General features: G+C 48.4%; 2 protein-coding genes across 7 annotated transcripts in view; one reads left to right on the top strand and one right to left on the bottom strand.

The window, feature by feature from the left end:
* Window positions 1–21,344, top strand: part of LOC119453117 (Usher syndrome type-1G protein homolog) — a 132,072-nt gene that overhangs the window by 25,904 nt on the left and 84,824 nt on the right.
* The window catches only part of LOC119453116 (uncharacterized), a 68,755-nt gene continuing 51,874 nt past the window's right edge, over window positions 4,464–21,344 (bottom strand). For 3 of the 6 annotated variants that reach the window (XM_049667556.1, XM_049667555.1, XM_049667554.1), the window contains exons 3-7: window positions 11,119–11,524; window positions 9,829–10,002; window positions 7,562–7,751; window positions 6,065–6,391; window positions 4,470–5,598 (exon numbers count right to left, since the gene is read on the bottom strand). In XM_049667556.1, the coding sequence (XP_049523513.1) occupies window positions 5,389–5,598; window positions 6,065–6,391; window positions 7,562–7,751; window positions 9,829–10,002; window positions 11,119–11,522 (1,305 nt within the window). In that variant the 5' untranslated portion in view covers window positions 11,523–11,524 and the 3' untranslated portion in view covers window positions 4,470–5,388. Of the gene's footprint in view, window positions 5,599–6,064; window positions 6,392–7,561; window positions 7,752–9,828; window positions 10,003–11,118; window positions 11,525–13,467; window positions 14,102–21,344 lie in introns of those variants that run through there. The other 3 variants (XM_037715114.2, XM_049667552.1, XM_049667553.1) reach the window with 3 other exon arrangements.

Genomic DNA, 21,344 nt, shown 5'->3' with positions numbered 1-21,344 from the left:
TTGTGGAGCAACATGAGAAACTACCGATACAGCTTTCTGGTGCTCAATACGTGCTGCATAAAAGTCTTTCCGAGTGTGAAAGATGCCTCCGAATACACGCAGATCGAGTGCCTCGAGCGGCCAGTCGCGCGGCAGTTTTGCGTGTATTCGCGGGCATCTTTCACGCTCGGAAAAAACACTTTTATGGCATCCCAAAGGCACCAACCACTACGCTGTCCATGTAAGGAGCGGCGCCAGTAAAATCACATCACTTTCAGGTTTGGGCACTGATGTTGTTTTGCACTTTTGATATTTCATTAATAGCCTGAAAAGGTTTAAGATAAAGGCAATGCGCTGTGAATGTTATGTTTCGTGACTTTTTGTTTACCGGGCCGCCATTCTAAAAATTCCGAGGAATAACTTAGTGAAGAACGTAAGACCTGGTATGAGCAACACTGTATGATAGAATAGTGTATCATTCATATACGGGATGCATAAACAGATAGCATTCATATAGATTAAATGGTCTAGACTGCATTGTCCCCAGGTAGTTCTTGTGCAGTGGCTATTAGAGCCATTACAGGTATTAATCCGTGATGCGGCTTTTCCAAATTTACCTACTGCGACATGAAGAGTTGAATTCGATGATATATTTCCTAATAGCGCTAAACCTAGAATTCTTGTTAGATGACCACCTCGAGAACCTCCATATACATGCAGTAATAATAGCCACAGATGCTTCTGTCACTGAAGAGAAGGCAGGAGTGGACATTTTTTCGCTATCATTAAATTGGCCTTTCTCTCTTAGGGACTGCCCAAATAGACCAGTATTTCAGGCGGGTGATCATTCTAGCTCTACGAAAACTTCCCACATCTATTTCTTCAGCCGCAATCATAACCGACTCCTTGTCTGTTTGTTCTGCTTTGTCAGTTCGCGATTCATCTATCATTCTCCGAGAATTCCATTCATTCATCCCCCAACATTTGCGCCTCATCCATCTGGTACGGGTGCCAGGGCACGTGGAACTCCCTTTAAACGAGTCAGCAGTCGCACTAGCTGCGGCATCTCCTAAATGCCCGGTCCTGAGGATCCTAAGACCTTCGGCATACGTCACTTCTGCAAGATTAAAAAAAAAAAAATTCCGTCCAAGAAGAACATGCCAAATCGTGTGTGTTAAATAACACCGATTTTCAGCACCTTAGATTTCCTTGGCACAGTAGATGGTGTTCAACAAGAAAATTTGAAGTTACATTTACACGAATGCGCTGCCGAATACCAAGGCTCAATTTCTATTCCCATGGGTCTGGTTTGGCACCTTCCTCTCAATGTTTTTATTGCAATGAACCCGAAACTATGGATCATTTCTTTATAGTGTGTCGTGGGTTCACCGTGCATAGAAAACGACTTCTAGAACAACTTAGATTAGCCATTACGCTACCTGTCATATTGACTCTGGGGGCGTCGGCACTAGGACACTGCAATAGGACCGTATGGGATGCCATATTTAATATTGCGAGGGAAACAAGTAGACTGCCATGTTAATTTTATTGTTTTACTTTCCACAACAGTTTTATGGTGTTACTTTCAAAGTTTAAGTTCATTTAATATCTCATTCTTAAATAAGAAAATTCTATATAAGCATTCTTCCCTTTTCTAACAACTGCCGCCCGATTCGTGGCCAATCTCCCGTTGTGGATCGTGCTATACATACAGGCACCAAACCAAACTTGCTATCGCAATAACACGCAAACGCGATGCAAGATAACGCCGGAGGAGTGGAGCAGTCTTTCCAACCGTGTAAGGGACGGGTACAGCTGGTGCTTCGTACGTAATAACTTCTTATTACCAAGTGCGTCGATTGATGAACGCGAGAGTGCACGCCATTGTATCAAACCAGGGTGTAAGCCCTGCTTACGCATGCGACTTTCGTGTGAATATATTTACAACCCCTGCTACCAGCACCGGTCCAGAGAGCAGTATGACATCTTTTCGTATGTCAGCTCGGGTCCTTTAGCCCAGTTGCCCCAAAAAAATTGAACCGACCCCCCCCCCACCCCCCTCCCATATCCCACACATATATTATTAAGAAAATATGACGAGAGTGAATTCGACTTCACTTTGGCCGATCATACACCGGTTTTCGTATCGGAATGCGCAGAATGGTTATAAATACAGCTCACTATATACGACCACTTTTCCAGCCACTTCCCTATTTATGAACTTTTAACAAAAAATTACTGCAGCAACGACGTCATAGTGACGTCACGTATTCCGCGACATTTCGGCGTGTACGTTCGTCTATTTTTGCGGCGAGAAAGGAGTACGTCAAAGTTTATCGTTTCACTCATTTTCTAACGTGTAATTGTAATTTTTTAGAATGAAATTTCGATTGTAATTCAAACAACATTTTTCTGCTAGTGACTATTTAGAGAGAGTGAGAGAGAAGGGAGGAAATGAAGGGTGGTTAATTAGACTTTGCCTAACTAGGCTATATGCATAGTCGCGTCCATTACCATACGAAAACTGGCGTTCCCGAATCGGCCGGACTAATCAGTGTGCTCAGACTCGTTTACTGCGAAGTCTATAGTCATGACTGGAAACATCTTCCCACTGCCATCGTCTGCCTCACTGACCAAGAAAGTTTCTATAGCACGCCATTAACTTTCTTTTATCGTGATCGCTTATATGTATCTATATCTATATTTGAATGGTGTTTCCCATTCCTTTCTGCAAAGCCTGCAGTGCCCCTGAAAAATGTGTGCCTACCTAAGCAAACAAATTAGTGTTCTTTTTTGTGCGTGTGAGTGAGAGAGAGTGATGAAACCTTATTGTAGCTCAGCCGACTATTGAGCACGTGACCTCAGTCCAGGCCACCTTTGTCAGCGTACTTGACGGCGGATAATATGTACGCTGCCGGGTGATACGGTTACTCCTCGAGTATACTGTGGGGGCCGTAGTCAAGCAACCCAAGGCGGGGGAACTATAGGGATAAGGAGGTGGGAGGAAGTAGCACTCTCCACCACTTGTAAAGGCGTTTATTAGACACCAGCCGTTTGGGCCGTCCGTTGTTTGAAGGTCCGAGCTCTCAGCACGAGAGGCGTTTCTCGAGGAAAGCGCAGGAGGGATCGACCCACTAGAAAGGGCTGGAGAGCGTGACCCGCTATGGCGTTCGTGTTCTTCGCTACAGCTTATGTGAGGCCGAGAGTGGCGTGTATTCACAAGATACGATGGTTATTTGGCTGGTCGCCGCAGTGTATGCAGCTTCCTTCGAGCAAGACCGCCTGTTTACCAAACTCTTATGACTTACATAGAACAAGGCATTTGATTCAGTAGAGCTAGATTACCAGCAGTGACGGAGACATTGCGTAATCAAGGATGTACAGCAAGCATATACCTGCATATCTTAGGAAATACCTACAAAACATTCCGCGGCTACCTTGCTTCTCCACAAGAACAGGGGAAATTACCTATCAAGAAAGGTCACGCAAGGAGACGCAATCTTTCCCAATGCTATTCACTGCATGCTTAGAAGTATTCAAGCTCTTAGACTGGGAAGGCTTAGAAGTGACGCTCAACGGCGAATATCTAAACAACCTTCGGTTTGCAGATGACACGACGTCCTATTCAGCAACAATGGGGACGAATTGCAACAAATGATTGAGTACCTTAACCGAGAAAGATTAAGAGTGGGGTTGAAGATTAATATGCAGAATACAAAGGCAATGTTCAATAGCCTGGCAAGGAAAAAAAAAGAATGCATGCTCGCCAGTCAGCCTCTAGAATCTGTGCAGGAGTACGTTTATCTAGGGCAATTACTCACAGGGGACCCTGATCATGAGAAGGAAATATACAGAAGAATAAAAATGGGTTGGAGTGCATACTGCAGGCATTGCAAAATCCTGACTGGGATGCTTACCACTGTCGCTGAAAAGTGTACTATCATTGCATTTCTACCGGTGCTAACACGTGGGGCAGAAACTTGGAGGCTAACAGAGAAGCTCGAGAACAAGTTATAGGCCCGCACAAAGAGCGATGGAACGAAAAATGTTAGGCGTAACGTTAAGGGACAGTAAGAGACCGATGTGGATCAGAGAGCAAACGGGGATAGCCGATATTCAATAGTTGACATTAAGTGGGGAAAATGGAGCAGGGCAAGCCTTGTAAGGATATCTGGTTGACGATTACAGTCAAATTAGAGTCATTATGACCATTACAAGCAAAAAGACTCTTCGCCTTGAGATTTTTTTTTTCTGCTATTCAAAGAGGGCACTACGTTATTTCGTACTGCAAGGGCTACGTTACACGAAGGCTAGCTATTCTTAACCTCCCCCCTATTTCACTCGGAGAACTGGTGGGAAATGGGGAGGTCGGGGGGGGGGGGGGGGAGGCGGGAGTGTTTCTGACACTGAAAACAACCCCCGCTGGCTGACTGACTCCGCGTATGCAGAGCTGTCTCGGCGCAATAAAAGAACCGGTCGAATTATACGCGGGTAAAGACGGTCCATATGTGTACCTGGGTTGTGCTCTCCGCTCGCGCTGGTATGCGTTAAGTTGGCCGCGCGCTAGGCCGGCAAGAAAGCGAGCTGCTCCTCGCTTGTTCCTCGTCGGCTGCTGCCGCTATAGCTTCCAAGAGTAGCGCGCGCGAGCGAGTGTGTTCGTACACACTGGGAGATCAAGGTCAGCGAACTCAACGGCTTCGCATGCCGGCCGGCCGGCCGGGCCGAACGACGCTCCCGTGGTATCCAGGCTTCTGCTGCTGCTGCTTCTGCTGCTGTGGTGGTGTTCTCCATTGCATCGCGCGCACGTGGCTGGGAGCGTGCGCCAGCCTTGGCGTGGTGGGGAATCTCTCGTTATAGAAGAACAGTGAATATACTGTATATACTACAAGGGTAGATGTTTGGGCCAGTTGGTACTGTCGCGATGGAAAGAAACGCGAACAGCGGAGCGCGTGGCCGAAGCATAACTGAAGGTATAGTGCGCGCCGTCCAGTCGTCACCATTGACATGCGCGCATGTCCGGTTTGATTGCGCTGCGCGATGATGCACCCCCTATACTGCGATATTTTTGTTTCTGTTAGTACAGTTTGGGCTGTCGTTACAGCACCGTCACCTTTTCTCGTTTTCAAATAAAGAGAAGTAGAATAGAGAAGTAGAGAAGACGGACGGACACATCGACGTGAATTGATATACTTAAGCCTCTGTACAGCCATGCAGGTATACGTGCGCACAACTACTAGCTGCCCGTGGAATAGATCTGCATCATTGTCCGCACTGTACCGCGCCTTCCGCGGGCTGTCCAGGAACAGCGACGGAGCGACGCCCGCAGTACGCTCACTGCACAACATTCACAAGGGGCAGAGAACGTCTGTACATCTATAACGACCGACCGAACAACGGCCGGTCGGTCGATCATTCAATCGATCGGTAGGGTCTGGTCGCCGCTACAGGCCACGTCACTTGACGGTCGTAGACGGTGAGCCCAGCAGCGGCCGGTTGCCGTGGTGGTAATGATGGTCGGGGCCGGCTGACGACGACGACGCCGGCTCGTCCCGTGACTTGAACATCGTGTACAGGACGGCACCGCACAGGGTCAGAAAGACACCGGCCTGCTGCACCGGCCTGCGAGGGCGTATAGGCGAAACATTGTGGTTTACCTCTGCCGCCCGCCCAGCACGATGACAACTCAAGGGGCGATGTGCAGTTAGAAGCGACTTACCAGAGAAAGTGATAGGGAATAACGGGCTCTAGCAGAGGGACATGTTCAGGAAACTTAACGAATAGATTCCGTAACTTCCGAAAACGTTCTGTCGCTCGTTAAACAGTCCTGAGGCTCCATTCAACTTTCTTTGTTATCCTCTCTCTATATGTTATAGATTGACGAACAATCCTGAGCTTCCATTCAACTTTCGTTGCTATCCTCTAGAGCCATTATAGATTTAACCTCGGGTTAACGCCACAACCTATACGCCACAAGAGGCGCGTCATGACTCGTGTGTGCCAACCTGTGCGTATACACGAGGTCGCAAAAAAAAAAAACAACAACGGTAAAACATATTCCTTCGATATCAGCGAGTTGCCGACGCACTTGAGGTGCTCGTCGAAGACGACGGCGCAGGCCAGCAGGGTGGCGCACATCTTGACGTGGCCGAGCACCTGGTAGGTGAGCGCCGACGTGCGTCCCAGCAGCCACTGCATGGTCAGCGTGAGCAGGCAGCCGGCCAGCGAAGAGCCCACGAGCAGCGCCGCATCGCGCGGGTGCCACTGGCGCGCCAGCAGGCCCCGGGGTCCGCGCCACGGGGGCTCCAGGAGCAGGGCGACCAGCGCGAGCGCCGGCAGGGCGCGCCGGAGCTGGGACTCCAGCAGCTGCCACGGGCGGCTGGCGCAGGCGGCGCTGCTGCTCGGCCGCCAGGGTCTGTTATAACCGAGAAGGGTGTGTTATAATAACCGATTTAGGGGTAAATGCGAAGAGAAATGCGTTTGGGCCATACGTCGCACCTCTGCGAGGTCCCTGATCCGTATGATTTTAAAGCGCGTTCACCGCATTTGCAAAGTGTGGTGTAATTTAAAATTAAATTATAAGAGGCCCGCATGTCTCCCCGGGTTGCAGGCCCGATCGTTTCTCGTAGAGAATTATTTGCCGACGCTTCTTACGTTTTCTTACACCTCCTTCGGAAAAAAAAAAAGAAAAACGATCGCGCTTAAAGGGAAACTAAAGCAAAAAAAAAAATAATAAAGGAACTTATACTGATAAAGTATTCTTCGAAAACTCTGCTAGCGTTAATTACACTGTAATAGGTCAATTATTAGAAGAGAAAATGAAGCTCAAAGTTATTTTTTTAATTTCGCGCGGTAACCCCGACGTCAGCACTTCAGTGTGACGTCACGACTTCTAAAGTAATTTTTCGTATTTGGGCCACGTTGGCTCAGCAAAAGTTCGCGAAACTTGCCATATTCAGTCTTAGCTCCTTTAGAACACAATGTAGTCAATCTTTACCGCTCAAAATTAACTGGGACCCAGAAGACGCTGTCAAAATACATGACGTCACGGTGAGCTGGTGCGGGAACTTCAAGGTGGCGTCGCCACTCAGCTCTGTGTATTTCGTTTCTTTCTGGCTTACCAAGCGGCTTCTCGCGGTAAGAGTGGTGTTTTCGGTATTGTGGAACGGTAATCTACTGATACAGAAGAAATCATTTTCCCTTCAGTGTCCCATTAAGAGGCAGCGCGCGCGAGGCAGTCTGCACGGCCATTTTTTTTTCTTAACTCGGGTGTCGCTACCGTACGTACCGTCAACCCAAAAAAGTTTACGGACCACGGGATCTTACCATTTTCCGAGCAGGTTGCACTAGTAGTCAGTAAAACCGAACGTCACAATGTTTTTCACATATACCGGTCGAAGTTGTAAATGCGAATACGTTAATTAGTTAGTTAGTTAGTTAGTTAGTTAGTTAGTTAGTTAGTTAATGCGGCTGCGTTGTGAGGCTGCTCGGAAATTGGGCGTCGTCTGAGGTCCCGCGGTTCGTAAACTTATTTTTTGGGTTGACTGTACGCGATGCGACCGTGGGTGTACACGTGCACACTTACGAAATAGAAGGCGGCTGCCGCGGCTCCGGCGACGCCGAAGAAGAGACCCGCCGGGTTGAAGCGCAGGTCGCCGAGGGCGTTCATGGACACGCCCAGGGCCACTGGCAGCAGCGACAGGACGGCCGCTCGGCGCTGCCTGCGGCCGAACACCACGGTTTGCAGCCAGGCCGTCACCGGCAGGGACAGAAGCCTGCGGGAGAACAGGGGGCTTATGAAAAAATTGAGTCACTTAATTATCGGTACGTGATTTGAATGCGCAAGGCATTCGGACTTGTCTAAGTTATCACCTTAGATTACAACTCCGCCTTAATCCACTGTACTCTAATTTCTACCAACCTTAACACATCTTAATCCGCTTTAATCCGTTGCAATTTCTTGGGTGTGGGCCACCGTGGGATTTCGCAGTGTGAGTCGCAGCAGGTCCAGCGCCGGGAACGTGACGTCATCACTTGTTCACGTGGGTTTTGGCACCGTCGGATGATAACGGACGCCGGAATTTCCGCTTCATGGGGCATTAAAATGTAGTATGTACAGTCTGTATAACTGTAGACTTCACATATAGACTAGACTTTGCCGTCTTAAATAAAATTTGCCTTTTCATATGTGTCGTTTTCTTGTATACACTTCACAGTTGCTTTACTGTGGAAAACTTAGATTGTTGTACACCATCTCGGAAGTTGTTTGCTGCACTGTCGAAGGTGCGAGGCGTGCACAGGCAATATCCTTGCGCAATGGAATATATTTTTTGTCTTCTATAGACTTTTTGATGAGACACGATCGAATACGGAATGATATTGACTTTTTGCTGCCTTCTGTAGACTTTCTGATTAGATACAATCGAATGTGGGACGCTGTTGCCTGTGTGTTGCCTTCAGTGCAGTTTTGATTAGATGCAATCGAATAGAATATGCTACTGACTTTTTTGTTACCTTCTATAGACTTTCTGATTAGATGCAATTGGATATCGGACGCTTTTTAAGAGTCACGGAAGCTCGGCGACGCTGTTTTTTTTTCCTCGATTCATGCCGCGTTCCTCCCAGAGCCCCACTTCGGTGAGACGTCGTAATGAGTGTGGAGTGCTCAGTCCTACACAGAAGTCGTTATAAAAAAATATGTGGCCTTTCCATTGAGTTTCTAATGTCTTAAATATTTAGCTAGGGGATGATGGAAAGTGGTTGGGCGCGTGTGCTTTCTCCTACTCCATTTCATTTCTATACGTGGGCGAAAGCCTTTTTGTTGAAACGAAAAGCTCGATATTCAATGAACTTTATTTTTTGTTGAGATGCCATTGAACATCGGGTTGGTCAGATACAAGGGTCGCGGGTTATTTTAAGCAGGCTGTGATTCTTTAACGTTGCACCGCAGTCAGATATAGCAGCCCTCCAGTACTGTTGTCGCTTGATATATAACTGCAAGCCAGCACGAGTTCTCGTGCTTTAATAGAAATTGTTTTCTCATATAGTAACACAGAAAAAAAAATAAAGGTTTGCGTTATACACTCTGTTTTATTATAGACCAGTATAGCCTCAATGATTGTGACAGGCCAAACGCTGTTGGTCAGACGCGGCTTCAAGGTGTTCTGGCTTCCCGAGGAAGAAGTCAATCCGTAGCCACAACATTCTGGCATTCCCGTGCATATAACGTTTCCCCCTTAGGTAATTGTAAGGTACTCTGTCGTCCTAAGCCGTAAACGGTGACCTCCGGGGTAGGCGGCGCGCAACCTGTCTAGGAGGCCACGTCTTTATCTGAAGCTAAGACTAAGAGCGCAATCTCGCGCTCTTTGCTGGAGCTGCGATATGACGCTTTCGCCAGTATGGTGATAATGGGTAGCGTGTAGATTGATTTGCCTAAGTTTCTTTTTTTTTCCTGGATTGAAACGACTTTATGACTTCAAAAATTGATCGTTTTTTTCTCAACAATAACGATTACGCACGCGCGCAGCAACTTATTGCCTTCTTGCGTTTACGAAGATATGAATTGCTTGGAAATTTTAGGAGGATAAATCATAAGAAGTAAAGCCAAAAGAACGTCTATAAGTCGCGAGCACGAGAATGAGACAAATTTGTGTACTGGTCACCATTTACGTAGTAGCTGAACACAATCGCAGTGCCAGATTTCCCTCTATAGTAGTTGTATAGCAGGAAATTAGGCGTTCGTTAAATGCGGCCTCGGAGATACGCGCGGGTAGCGCCGGCGCGATTCTCAGAGGCCGCGTCGTAACGAACGGCGCATGCGCGCACCGCTCCGCTACATAACGCGTGTACTACCTGAGCAGCGTGCTGGTGCCGGCGGTGTTGAATTCCAGGGAGAGGTTGGGAAGCGCCATGAAGGCGCAGAGAAGAAAGGCGAGCCTCCAGTGCTCGAAGGAGGACACCGGCGCACTGGCTGAAGACGAGACCCGGGCCCCGGTAGCAGTTTCAGAAGTCGGCGTCTGCGGAGCCCTGCATCCCCATATCCAGGGCATGATTGACCACCGTATTGATACAGGGCATGATCCAGCGCCCCCGAGACCGGACCAGATAGAGACAGACAGACGGACAGACGGACGAACTGACAAATCAACAGACGGACTGAAGGGCAGACAGATGGACGGACACGTCGATAGATAGAGTTGGATAACAGATGCCAGATATATGACTGGTACGTAACTTACACATTCGATAGAGTTGGATAAACTGATGTCAGAGTTATGACTGGTAGGTAGTTTACACATAGAAAAATAATTGAGAAATATTAGATATACGGGATTGGACGGATAGATAGATGGCAGACGGACAGACCGCTTACATACGTACATATATGTAGAAAGGTTCATCGATAGATGGAGTTGCATAAACAGATACAAGATACAGGACTGGTAGATTGATATTAGAATTAACTTACAGCAGCCACATATCCTACGGAAACCTATGGACTATAGAGGCAGACGGGTGCGCCTGATAGCGGAAGTTTTGTTAATATCAGTATCAGTAGAAAGAGACGTTTTAAAGACGATGTATCAATTGGACAGGATCTTAAAGATCTTATGCAATATGCATTCGAGTAAATTAAAAAAGAAACTGTTGGTGCAATGTGACCAAGATTACCGCCACATTGGAGGAAATGTCGCGAGATGGTAGAATGATAGAATGAACAACGGATTTGCGCAGTAGCGCAAATACTGTTAACGGCTTCGTGGGGCGGGGCTAAGATATCTATCCGCTGTAGCAGTCTGTCCGTCTGTCTGTCTGTATCTGTGTGTGTTTGTCTATCTGTGCGTCTGTGTGTCTGTTTCTATGTGTGTCTGTATCTCTCTATCTGTGCGTCTGTCTGCTTCTATCTGTGTGTCTGTCTGTATCTCTCTATCTGTGCGTCTGTCTGCTTCTATCTGTGTGTCTGTCTGTATCTCTCTATCTGTGCGTCTGCCTGTCTCTCTATCTGTACGTCTGTCTGTATCTCTCTCTGTGCGTCTGTCTGTATATCTCTATCTGTGCGTCTGTCTTTGAAGGCCTTTTCATCGTGCAGCCGCGATAGCACGCGTGCCCGTTTCCCCGTGTACACGCCACGCGCCCTCTTACCACGTGACTTTGAAGGCCGCCGCCGTGCGAAGCGCGGCCAGCGAAGCGGCCAGGTGCACCACGGTGAGCGACAGGTTGGGCAGGCGCGCCCGGTCGTAGCTGAGCTTGCACGACACCACCACGGACACGGCGAGCGAGAGGTTGAGCGCCGAGACCAGGGTCACGCCCAGCGACTCCCCGCGGCAGGCCGCCCAGACACACCGGGAGAGCGGCGCCAGACACCGCCACCCGTGACGACGTTCGGACCTGCGCCTCCCGCACGTCGCCGGTAGCGTCGAGTCGGCGGCGCTTGTCGGTCGCGACGATACGGTCGGCGTCGCGGTCAGGAGGCTCGCCGATGCGCCGATCGCCTTGCCGACCGGATCGAGCAAGGGCAGAGAGGGTTCGTCGGCCGACAGGCCCATCACTGCGCAGTTCGAGACGATCACGCGCGTGACTCGCTGGTTTCCCATCCAGATGATTGATTCGGCACGACTCATTCATTCTAGGCACATTTCTTGCATAGTTTCAAGGCAATCCCGCTTGACTGAATGGTTCTCGTCTCTGCTAAGGGCAGGGTGATTTGTCGCGACTGGTCTATGTTTTAGGTTCGATCATCCCTGCCAAATTAAAAAAAAAACTTAGGGCCCTTCCGCTCTGTGAAGGACGACCAGCGAAGCTGTAATGTGTTCTTCTAGAATGACGAAATTATATATACATGTGTGACTATATTATGTGCAATTAAATCATCAAGACAGACACCATAATCCACCTTAATCCTCCCTAATCCACCTTAACCGAGCTTTAATTCACCTTAATCCACTATTGTCTTCATTCATCCCCCTTAATCCACCTTAGTGGACCTTAATCGTCAATCCTCCCTAATCCACCTTATCAAACTTAATCCACCTTAATCATCCCTCATCCACCTTAACCGACATTAATCCACCTTAATCGACCTTAATTCACCTTAATCCACCATTGTCTTCCTTCATCCCCCTTAATCCATCTTAGTCGACATTAATCCACCTTAATCCTCCTTGATCCACCTTATCAGACTAATCCACCTTAATCCTCCTTCATCCACCTTGATTGGTGGATTGGTGGGTAGACTGTGACGTAATGGTCATCCATCACTTACGTTAAGAACCTTAATCAGACATACTGTAGATTCAATTTTGTCGACGCGACTTTTTTCTACACACCCTGTCGACGCACGCACTTTTGGTCAGAACCTAGCCACATACAGCTTCTCTGTAAAAAAGATACGCACAGTGTTACTGATTCTTTAGATAGACCCGTTTCTGTAAGGTTAACGCTGATACTACGCGACTGATTCACTGTAGGTCTGTAGCTGCTCATTTTTTATTGGAGTTTCTGGCACAAAGGCTGCGATAACCGTATACATCGTCAAAGCAACTGCTATTTGTCGGCTCCAGGTACTGACATATAAAGGAACAGGTTATCGGTGTATTAGAACGGGATGAAAACGCTGGTGTGTATACCTATAGTGCCACTTTAAAATAGATTTTTCGTAAGATCACTGCGTGGAGACGGAATATGTGTGTGTATAATGGCTAAAATTAATGCAATGGTGGTGACAAAGGAACCCATCTATGTCAAGTTCAAGATGATTCGGCACCACTGATCCAATATAGATACCTCCCTGCTAAGTTCACCCTTTGGGGACGTTCGATCAATCAATCATTCAATAAATCGATCAATCAATCGATCAATAAATTACTCTTAACAAAAACTTGGAGGACGGTTAAGCTTCGCCTTTAAGAGTGGTACGCGATGCGGTTGCGCCAGGGCGCCAACGAAGCCAGCTGTGGCGTTTCTGCAAGTGACCTATACCCGGGCGTGCCGCTGTGAAAAGGGGTTTGTGTTTCGAGTTTCCTCGTAACAGAATTATGTTTTCTCGTATATTCAAATTACAGTCCAACGCTATCATGCCTGTAGGTTGTGGTTAAGTCGTACTTTACGATTTTTCTGACGTATTTTACTTCGAGAAATTCAATTAGTTCACCGGGGCCTTAGCGCCACACGGAGGGCCTGCGTGGTCGGAGTGGTTCGGGATAATTTACGCCGCCACCGACGCCAACGCTTTTTTTTTTTCTTTTTTTTTCTGCGGCAGCAGACCCTAACGATATCGCGTACAGCGCGATGAGGACGTAGACTAGCGAAGAAACGACTAACAGAGCGCCCGTGTTTGTCGTTTCTTCGCTAGTCTACGTCCTTATCGCGCTGTGGTTTTGTGAAGATGGAACCACACCAAACTCGTTCAGCTCTCAGTTCTGATGAATCAATCAATCCCCGATTCGATCGCGCACACCTATACGCATGATGGAGCTCGCCATGGCAACGTACCGCAGCTGTCGACGCCGTCGCGGTGGCGCCGTTCGGAGTCGCCTTGCGGCGCCAAAGCGACGTCCTCGTCGGCCGGCAGGGCGGCGGTTGACGTCGACGTCGAAGACGGCGCCGACGTCGTCCGGCGGGCGTCGTCGGCAGCCGGTCGCCGTGGCCCTTCGTGTTGCCTCCGTGACAGCGGCAGGTGGTGTCGCCGCATCGAATGCGTCTTGACTTGGTCCGAATAGAACGGCGAGCGAAGGAATGCCAGCACTAGCCCTTCCAGTGACTCTGACGTGGACGCTTTCTGGCTAGGCGCAATCATCGCCCTTTGCGAATCACGTTCTGTTTCTTCGTCTTCTTTTATTTCGGTACACACCCACAACGCCGCGGGTTTTGTGTTTGTCGTTGTTGTCCTCTGAACTCGGTGGTTCATACTGGCTATATGAGTAGGTGGAAAATGCTTCTTCTTTCGTTTTAGAGCAACGGGGACCGTGATCTTAAAGATGCATTAAAAATTTCACTGGGTGCCTCATGCAGTATGATGATGATGATAATAATGACGACGACGACTACGGTAATGACATTGATGATCGTGGCTTTAATTGGACGCGTGCCACGCGCGGCGCAGTTACGCCCCGGCGAAAAGTGGACGCTCTACGGTCTAGCGTCGTCATTATTGCATGAAGCTCCATGAGCGTCATGGCGCAGCTCAGCGTGACCGGCGGCGTTCGGCGTGCTTTGGCGCGGCCGGCCGTGTAGCCGCTGGACCAGAATGCCTCGCGCGTGCTATCTTTCATGGCCGGTAGCATGCTGGCTTACAGTTCGGCTGCACTAAAGAGAGCGTGAGATTAAAGCGGAGGGGGCGGGGGGGGGGGGGATTTCCGGCAATCCGGTGTCGCCGGCGTGACGTATCTGATTTCGCTGACCGCTGCCTGGCACGCTAAAAGCTCCGGACTATATCCGCGGCTTTAGAACCCGGGAGGCTATAACTGTCACTTAGCACGCTTGAGCTAATTACGACTCTTCTTATCTCTACTTCAACTTGTATCGTTGCTTTATGTCTGTGACGACCCCGTTCCCATCTCTATAGTTGGTTTAAAAAAAAAAAAAAATCACGAGCCATTCCACTCTGTGAAGGTGGATGACTCAGGCGAGTTAAATGCAGTAGAATTTAGATAGATGAATAAGCGAATTAAGAGGATGACACAGCGAATTGCCAGGGATGACTATTTTAAGCGAATTAAGGGGGATGTGTACGTCATGTGTCTGTCTTTAATGCACCGGCACTAGGGCTTTGGCCTTCCAGTCGTCTTAGGGATAACATTAGAGACCCTGTGAATTTTTTTCTTCTTTCTGTGGGGTAAATAACGCAGCACGACAACGTTTATAACACGTTATGGCGGAAGAAATTGTCACAAGATGGCGCTAACTGCGCCACTACTGCCATCGATGTCTACTGTCTTCGGGTATTCCGTAAACCGTAAAACGTTTGCGGATCGGTTCAAGAATCTCTGTTGTCTATATAGACATCGCAAACAGCTCGTTTGGAAGTCGGGGAACAACAAACCAAAAATATAGACTTGTTTACGAGTTTTGTCCACAGACAATCTGGATATACCTACTTTCATAGTAAAGAGACTATTGGAAGGTGTACAAGAGGAAAATATAAGTGCGTTAATGCAAAGAGTCTATACAAGGTCTATAAGAAAACAAGGTAAGACGGCAAACTCCAGTATACATGAAGTCTACAGACTATTTTTATGGAATGTCTAACTTCATTTTTGTAAGAGGGCGCTCATGCAGCGCGTTCGCAGGACATTCTGAAAAAAAAAAAAAAAAAAGGATATGGTGTTTCAACAGTCAAGGCTCTACATCTACGTCATTTAGAAGCACTACTGAAGGCTTATCTCAGCTCCACACGTATACATGCTTTCTTACTGGCCTTGAACCAACAACACCCATACCGCACTAATCTGTGAATTCGCGCCGTTACCATTGTTTCCGCGATCCATTTTTCTTCGCGCACTCCTCGACTGCCATCTCGAATAGTGGGCATGGCGCTGTTGGCACCACCGGCCACTTCGAAGAAGTGGGCACGCCCTATATAGACGTGACTTCGCTAAGTAATGCGCTAATTTGCGACTCGGTGTGCGTTCTTTACTCATGGTCGAAGTTCCGGTAACCGTGTCTTTCTTTCTTTCTTTCTTTCTTTCTATCGACGTCCTTCATTAAACTCAATTGTTTCGTTTAGTACGTCCCGCTTTCGAAATGACCTTCACGTCTCGACTTTCCACTGCTTGACCATACGCAGCCACGCTTACGAAATCATGCACGCGATTTAGATTGAAGCAGTTCCGAGAAGCTGCAGACTGTTTGCTTAAAATGACCACTTCACAAAACTATAAATCTTCGGCAGTGAGGAAACGATTTCACTCGCTGCTGATTGCTCGCGTAATTTATATCGGCAACGATAGCCCACGCCATCGCGTTTCCTGAGGAGCATTGACCAGCATTCTCGGACGATTCCGAGAACCACGAGATGTGCCCGAGAAATACGCTCGCCACAATCGAAGCCTGATGTATAAATCTTCCGTAACGAGCGAACGACTTCGCTTAGCCTCTTTGCCTGGCGCAATTTATATCGTCCGCCAATAATCGAGACGTTCACGTGACCTGTAACGCAGTGACCTGCACGCTCTTTGTTACGCGGATCTCACCGTTTGGTTTTGTCGTCCCCGCAGGTTTCCTTTCGACATGCTCGCCGAGTGAGTAGGCTCCCGGCAGGTTAATTGCTTTCTGTCGCTGGACGTGGATTGTCTTCAAATTAGGGAGGGCGCAGCCACTCCCCGCCCTCGTGCAGATAATGAACGATAGCGGTTGACACATTATATGCACGTCGCGTCCGACGCCCCCCCCCCACCCCCCCCCCCTCGATGACGTAACTAGGGTATGCGCGAGACGCGCGTCGGTCGCCGCTTGGCCTGACCGGAACAATAGGCACCGCGTAATCCTACGGTTGCGGCATGATCTCTCCGTGCCGACGAAGACGTTCGGCCTTCTTTTCGTCTGTGTCTTTTCTTTTATGTTGATATCGTTTATCCACGTTTCCGATTCGCCTGTCCCAACTCACTTTCGGTGCAGCCATTTCCACTGGCCGCAGAGCCGTACATGCATATGATGCGCATTACAAGCAGACGACGCGCTCGTAGTACACATCCGGAGCAGACGGCGGAACATGAAACCCTAGCAGACGGCGCGCACGAAACTCAAGCAGACGTTGCACGTATAGCACGTACAACCCGAGCAGACGGCATTACAAGCAACGAAAACAGACGGGCGGTGTCTGTTTCGGATCTGCGCATAGCTTGGCCACTCGTACAGCTGTACCTTTTCCCTTCTTTGTGCACATGGGAGATTACACGGTTTGTGAAAGGGAGACTGAAGGGCAACGTCAACTTAAACTGTACTGGTAATTTAAATTGTAAGCTAAATCTCAATAAAAACGTTGCAGTGGTTGAACGCGGTTAAACCAAGTTTGTCGAGCGATAGAACGGTTTTGCTTGCTTTGGGAAAGGACACACGCTGCTCGGCGCCGTCAGCAACTACCGCCTCTACAATTGCACCACAAGGCAACAGCAGCGAGCGAATTGACCTTCATGCTGCGTCTCGCTTCAACGCGAACTAAGCGTCGAAAGCACAGCGCATTTACGAAGCTACCAGCACTCGGTGCACTTTGTCCACATCGCAAAACTATTTCAAGATTGGGCGCGCACGCGGCGTACGTAGCAGCCGCCGGTAGTGGCAGGCTAAGTCCCAGTTTGACCTTGGCTGAGCTTAAAGATCAGATTTACGGAACCAGGCGTTTTCTGGGTTTGTACCTGGAGTAGTAGAGCTATCACTCTAAAATGTGGCCACTCTTAGCGCGAGAGGACGCCTGTTCGACCAGACGATACGCGAACACGAAAGACGGGTGGCCAACGCTGCCCTCAAGTTCTCGCAACAATCCTGTGGTGACGTCATACATAGATTTTGACAGCGTCTACTCGGGTCTAACTGATTGTAAATCGCACTATACATTTCATTTCTAAAGTAACGAAAGTCTGAGTCTGGCGAGTTTCGAAAACTCTCAAAACACGAGAAGATCGATGCATTGAAACCCATGATGTCAGACTGTCATGCCGACGCTGAGGTTTTGGCGAGAAACGTAGAAACCATAAGTTGGGCGTTCATTTTCTCCAGTAACAAACCGCACTATTAAGACAAAATAAACGGAAATAGAGTTTTAAATAATATTTTAATGGTATAAACTAATTTTTACTGTCCCTTGAAAAGAAGTGACAGTATAAGCTTCTGCGTAGGAAACGTTCTCAGGAAGTGGCTGATAGGAGCCGTTCTTGAGGTGTAATGGGAGGCCAGTTCTGTAGTAGCTTGCTTGACCCTTCACAACCTCTGCAGTGATTAGCGCGTGAGCATAAAATGACACTTCATTCTGCACATGATTTCCACGAGTACAGTGGCTACCACAAGTAGCCTATATCGTGTACAAAGCGCGTTGCAAGCAGGTGACAGCGCCTGCTAAGGCAGGGGCAGCAGACGACGTACACAGAAGAACCGAAGCAGACGGCGCCAGCGGTGCAGCAGACGACAGAGCATTTGTCCGGGAGCGCGGGCGGGCTTCGGGGCTTTTGTCTTTGCGAGCCTTCTGCGAACAAAAGCGCTCGAGGAGGAAAGACAGCCATGACCGCCCTTTCGAAGAATGCTGGGAAGGGCACCTGTCGGTCCTTCAAAACAGAAATAAAAGCGAGAAGTCTGAAACCTGAAAGGGGGAGTGTCCGACTCGGGGCTTTTGTTGCGGTTTGCAGTTCCGTACTTTCACGGCTCGAGAGGCCGTACGCGGGAACGAGAGTGAGCGCTCGTCTGTTCGTCCCCCAGCAGACGACGACAACGGCGGCGTATGAATGAAGAAGCGTCGTCTGTAGCTACGGTCTTTCACAGGTGGCGTCTCTGTCACGAGGCTTAGCTGTGTCTCTCTTTTTTTTTACTTTTCTTTTTCTCATTCACGACGCTTAAGTAAAAAATGAAAATAGAACACTCCGGTGAAACGTTTTGGGTTCCGCGATGCTGCCGGGAGGCGTGGCTTTGTCCTTCTGGAAGAGCGTCCCCCCTTTGTGTGCCCTGCACGCCGTCGTACTTCTGGTTTCGCACCACTGACCGAGAGAACGTCTTCTTCGAGTGGCTTCTTCGTCCCGGAGTGGCTTTTTTTACGACTATGGCTCCGAAAAGAAAGACGCTTATCTCAGTGATCTGTTGACACCGATACGCGTCGCGCGGATCGGTCTTCCGAGTTCTACCGTTAGGTGGCTGTTTATTTTTCCGCGGATTGAACCACCTTTTTCCAAAGTTTATCTTTATCTCTTGCCAGGATCTTAGTGCTTATTCACCGCCTCCGCTAAATGGAGTGTACGATTGCAAGTGTGGGGGGACACTACGTTGACTTCGTTGGCTTCGTTTCTCGCCGTTGAAATACTGTAGGCGGAACTCGAACTTTATCGTCTTCACACGATGGGCCCATTAGGTGGTTAGAAATCGGGTCACAGCGCCTAAATGCGTGCTTAGGTAAGGCAGTGCTTGCTTATCTTACTGTGGTCGTCTTTCGAACAACTGAAAGAAGTGAGAACTTGAAAAAGGACGTACTGCAGGTCGCATCCCGTTTTGGAACATCGAAAATTCGCCGCCTTGAGTTTACCGCCTCTTACCCGTAAAGCAGCTCCGCTTTGATCCGTCTGATGTTTACGAAATGGTTTAGAAATTCTTCGCGTTTTCTGTTGTCGAGGTGACGCAGAAGAATAGAAGAACGTGGCAGATTTAAGAAACAGACGACGGACTGCAGGCAGCAGACGACAGCGCTGTTTTACCGTCTGCTCGCAGCACTATCCGTCAGTCGTCTGGAACAGGGTTGCGTCATAAACACGCAAGATCGTCGAACGCGTATGGCTATCCCGTCGAAGAACATCCGTGTCGCTTGCGAAGGCGTGCAGGGTAGGTCGTGCTTTGAAGAAACGTATAACAACAGTCAGTCAACCGGGACGCAGGCTGCCCGTAGACAGCCTTACAACACTCGCAGAAAAGGGGGAAAGAAATGTCTACGTTCTTTGTGCGCAGCGTTTAACTTAACTTCTGAGAAACGTACAGTACGGTTCGGTGTTGAAAGGAACACCGTAATGCGCGACTCTCACGTTGCTGGCGCTCTAGCCGCCAAGTATACCGATTGAAGCTTTGTCAGTGCGTTCCGCACGTGTAGAAGAATTCTCATAGTACACTTCATTATAGTCATTGCCGTAATTAAAGATCCCCAGGTGGTCAAAGTTTCCGGCGTCTCCCGCTACGGCGTGCCTCATAATCATATCGCGGTTTTGGCACGTAAAATAAACCACAGGAATCAGGGATAAATAACGCCGTTGAACAGTATATAAGTTCGCGTCCTCAGTTTTTCAACGTCACATCTACGACACAACAAAAAAAAATTCGCCTACATTCCACCCCGAGAAAGTGGATCTACAGCGAAGCTGGTGCGGACGTCACACAAGCACCTCCACCACCACAAGCGACGTATACGTAACGCGCGCACGCACGTGTACGCAAGTGCAGCACGCATTCTCATTCTTCTAGGCCGTCCTCCAAGCGGAAGTGCCTTATTGAACTAATTGTTAATGTTTAAAAGTAAATTCCGTCAGGAAACGCGTAAAATAAGACTTACACACAAGCTGCAAGCATGATAGCTTCGAATTATTATTCGAATATGCGAGAAAACGTAATTCTGTTTACGCGGAAACTCAAAGACAAACCCCTTTTTCCAGCTGCCGTTTTTTGGGTGAGCACCGCCACGAAAAAATCCCGACCAACTAGAGGCTAACAGTTTAGCTGTAAAAGGACAGAAGCAATACCACAGCAGATGGATCGGCGTCGTCGAAGTATGACGGCGTTGAACTCAGCACGAAGCCTCTCACTATATATATATATATATAATATATATATATATATATATATAGTTGGGCATAAGGAAATCACGCTGGCCCCGGTAGTAAATTGAAGAAAAGAGAAGACGACGTACGTTGTATTAGCACAGTATATTTTGCAACGTTTCGGCTGGTGGACCAGCCTTCGTCAAAGCAACAAGTACATGCGATCGCGTTTCCTTATATACACGCTATACATAAGATTGTGTTGTGCACAATAATGATAATGACAATGCAACGTAAAATTCGCGATAACAGCGGCGAAGCTTATTCTAATATGCGGTGGTGGTGGTAAGTGGTTCTTGAGGGAAAGGGAAAGGTTGGCGCTATCTTCTGCAGCGAGAAAACGTAATTCTGTTACGCGGAAACTCAAACACAAACCCCTTTCCCAGCTGCCGTTTTTTGGGTGAGCACCGCCACGAAAAAATCCCGACCAACTAGAGGCTAACAGTTTAGCTGTAAAAGGACAGACGCAATACCACAGCAGATGGATCGGCGTTGAAGTATGACGGCGTTGGACTCAGCACGAAGCCTCTCACTATATATATATATATATATATATATATATATATATATATATATATATATATATATATAGCTCACCGGAGCAGCGTTATAGACGCTTACACTACATCCTGTTGCGGGGGAGCTTGGTATGGATAGATGCATACACACACACACACACACGCAACAGATGTGCGAGGCGGACGCATTTTTGGCGGACCGTGGCGGTGTTTCCCGGCCAAGCGAAACTTCTAATTCGCGCGAGTTTTATGTATGCCGTGCGGATCTGTCGAGAATGCGTGGTTCCGCGCGCTTCAGAAGCAGCGGCAGCAGACACTGCACGCACCCCCCCGGCTGCGCAACGAATGTGCGTGT

The sequence above is a fragment of the Dermacentor silvarum genome, chromosome 5, assembly GCF_013339745.2.
Source record: "Dermacentor silvarum isolate Dsil-2018 chromosome 5, BIME_Dsil_1.4, whole genome shotgun sequence".
In the NCBI taxonomy this organism is placed as follows: Eukaryota; Metazoa; Arthropoda; class Arachnida; order Ixodida; family Ixodidae; genus Dermacentor; species Dermacentor silvarum.
This window is presented reverse-complemented; position numbering and strand designations above follow the sequence as displayed.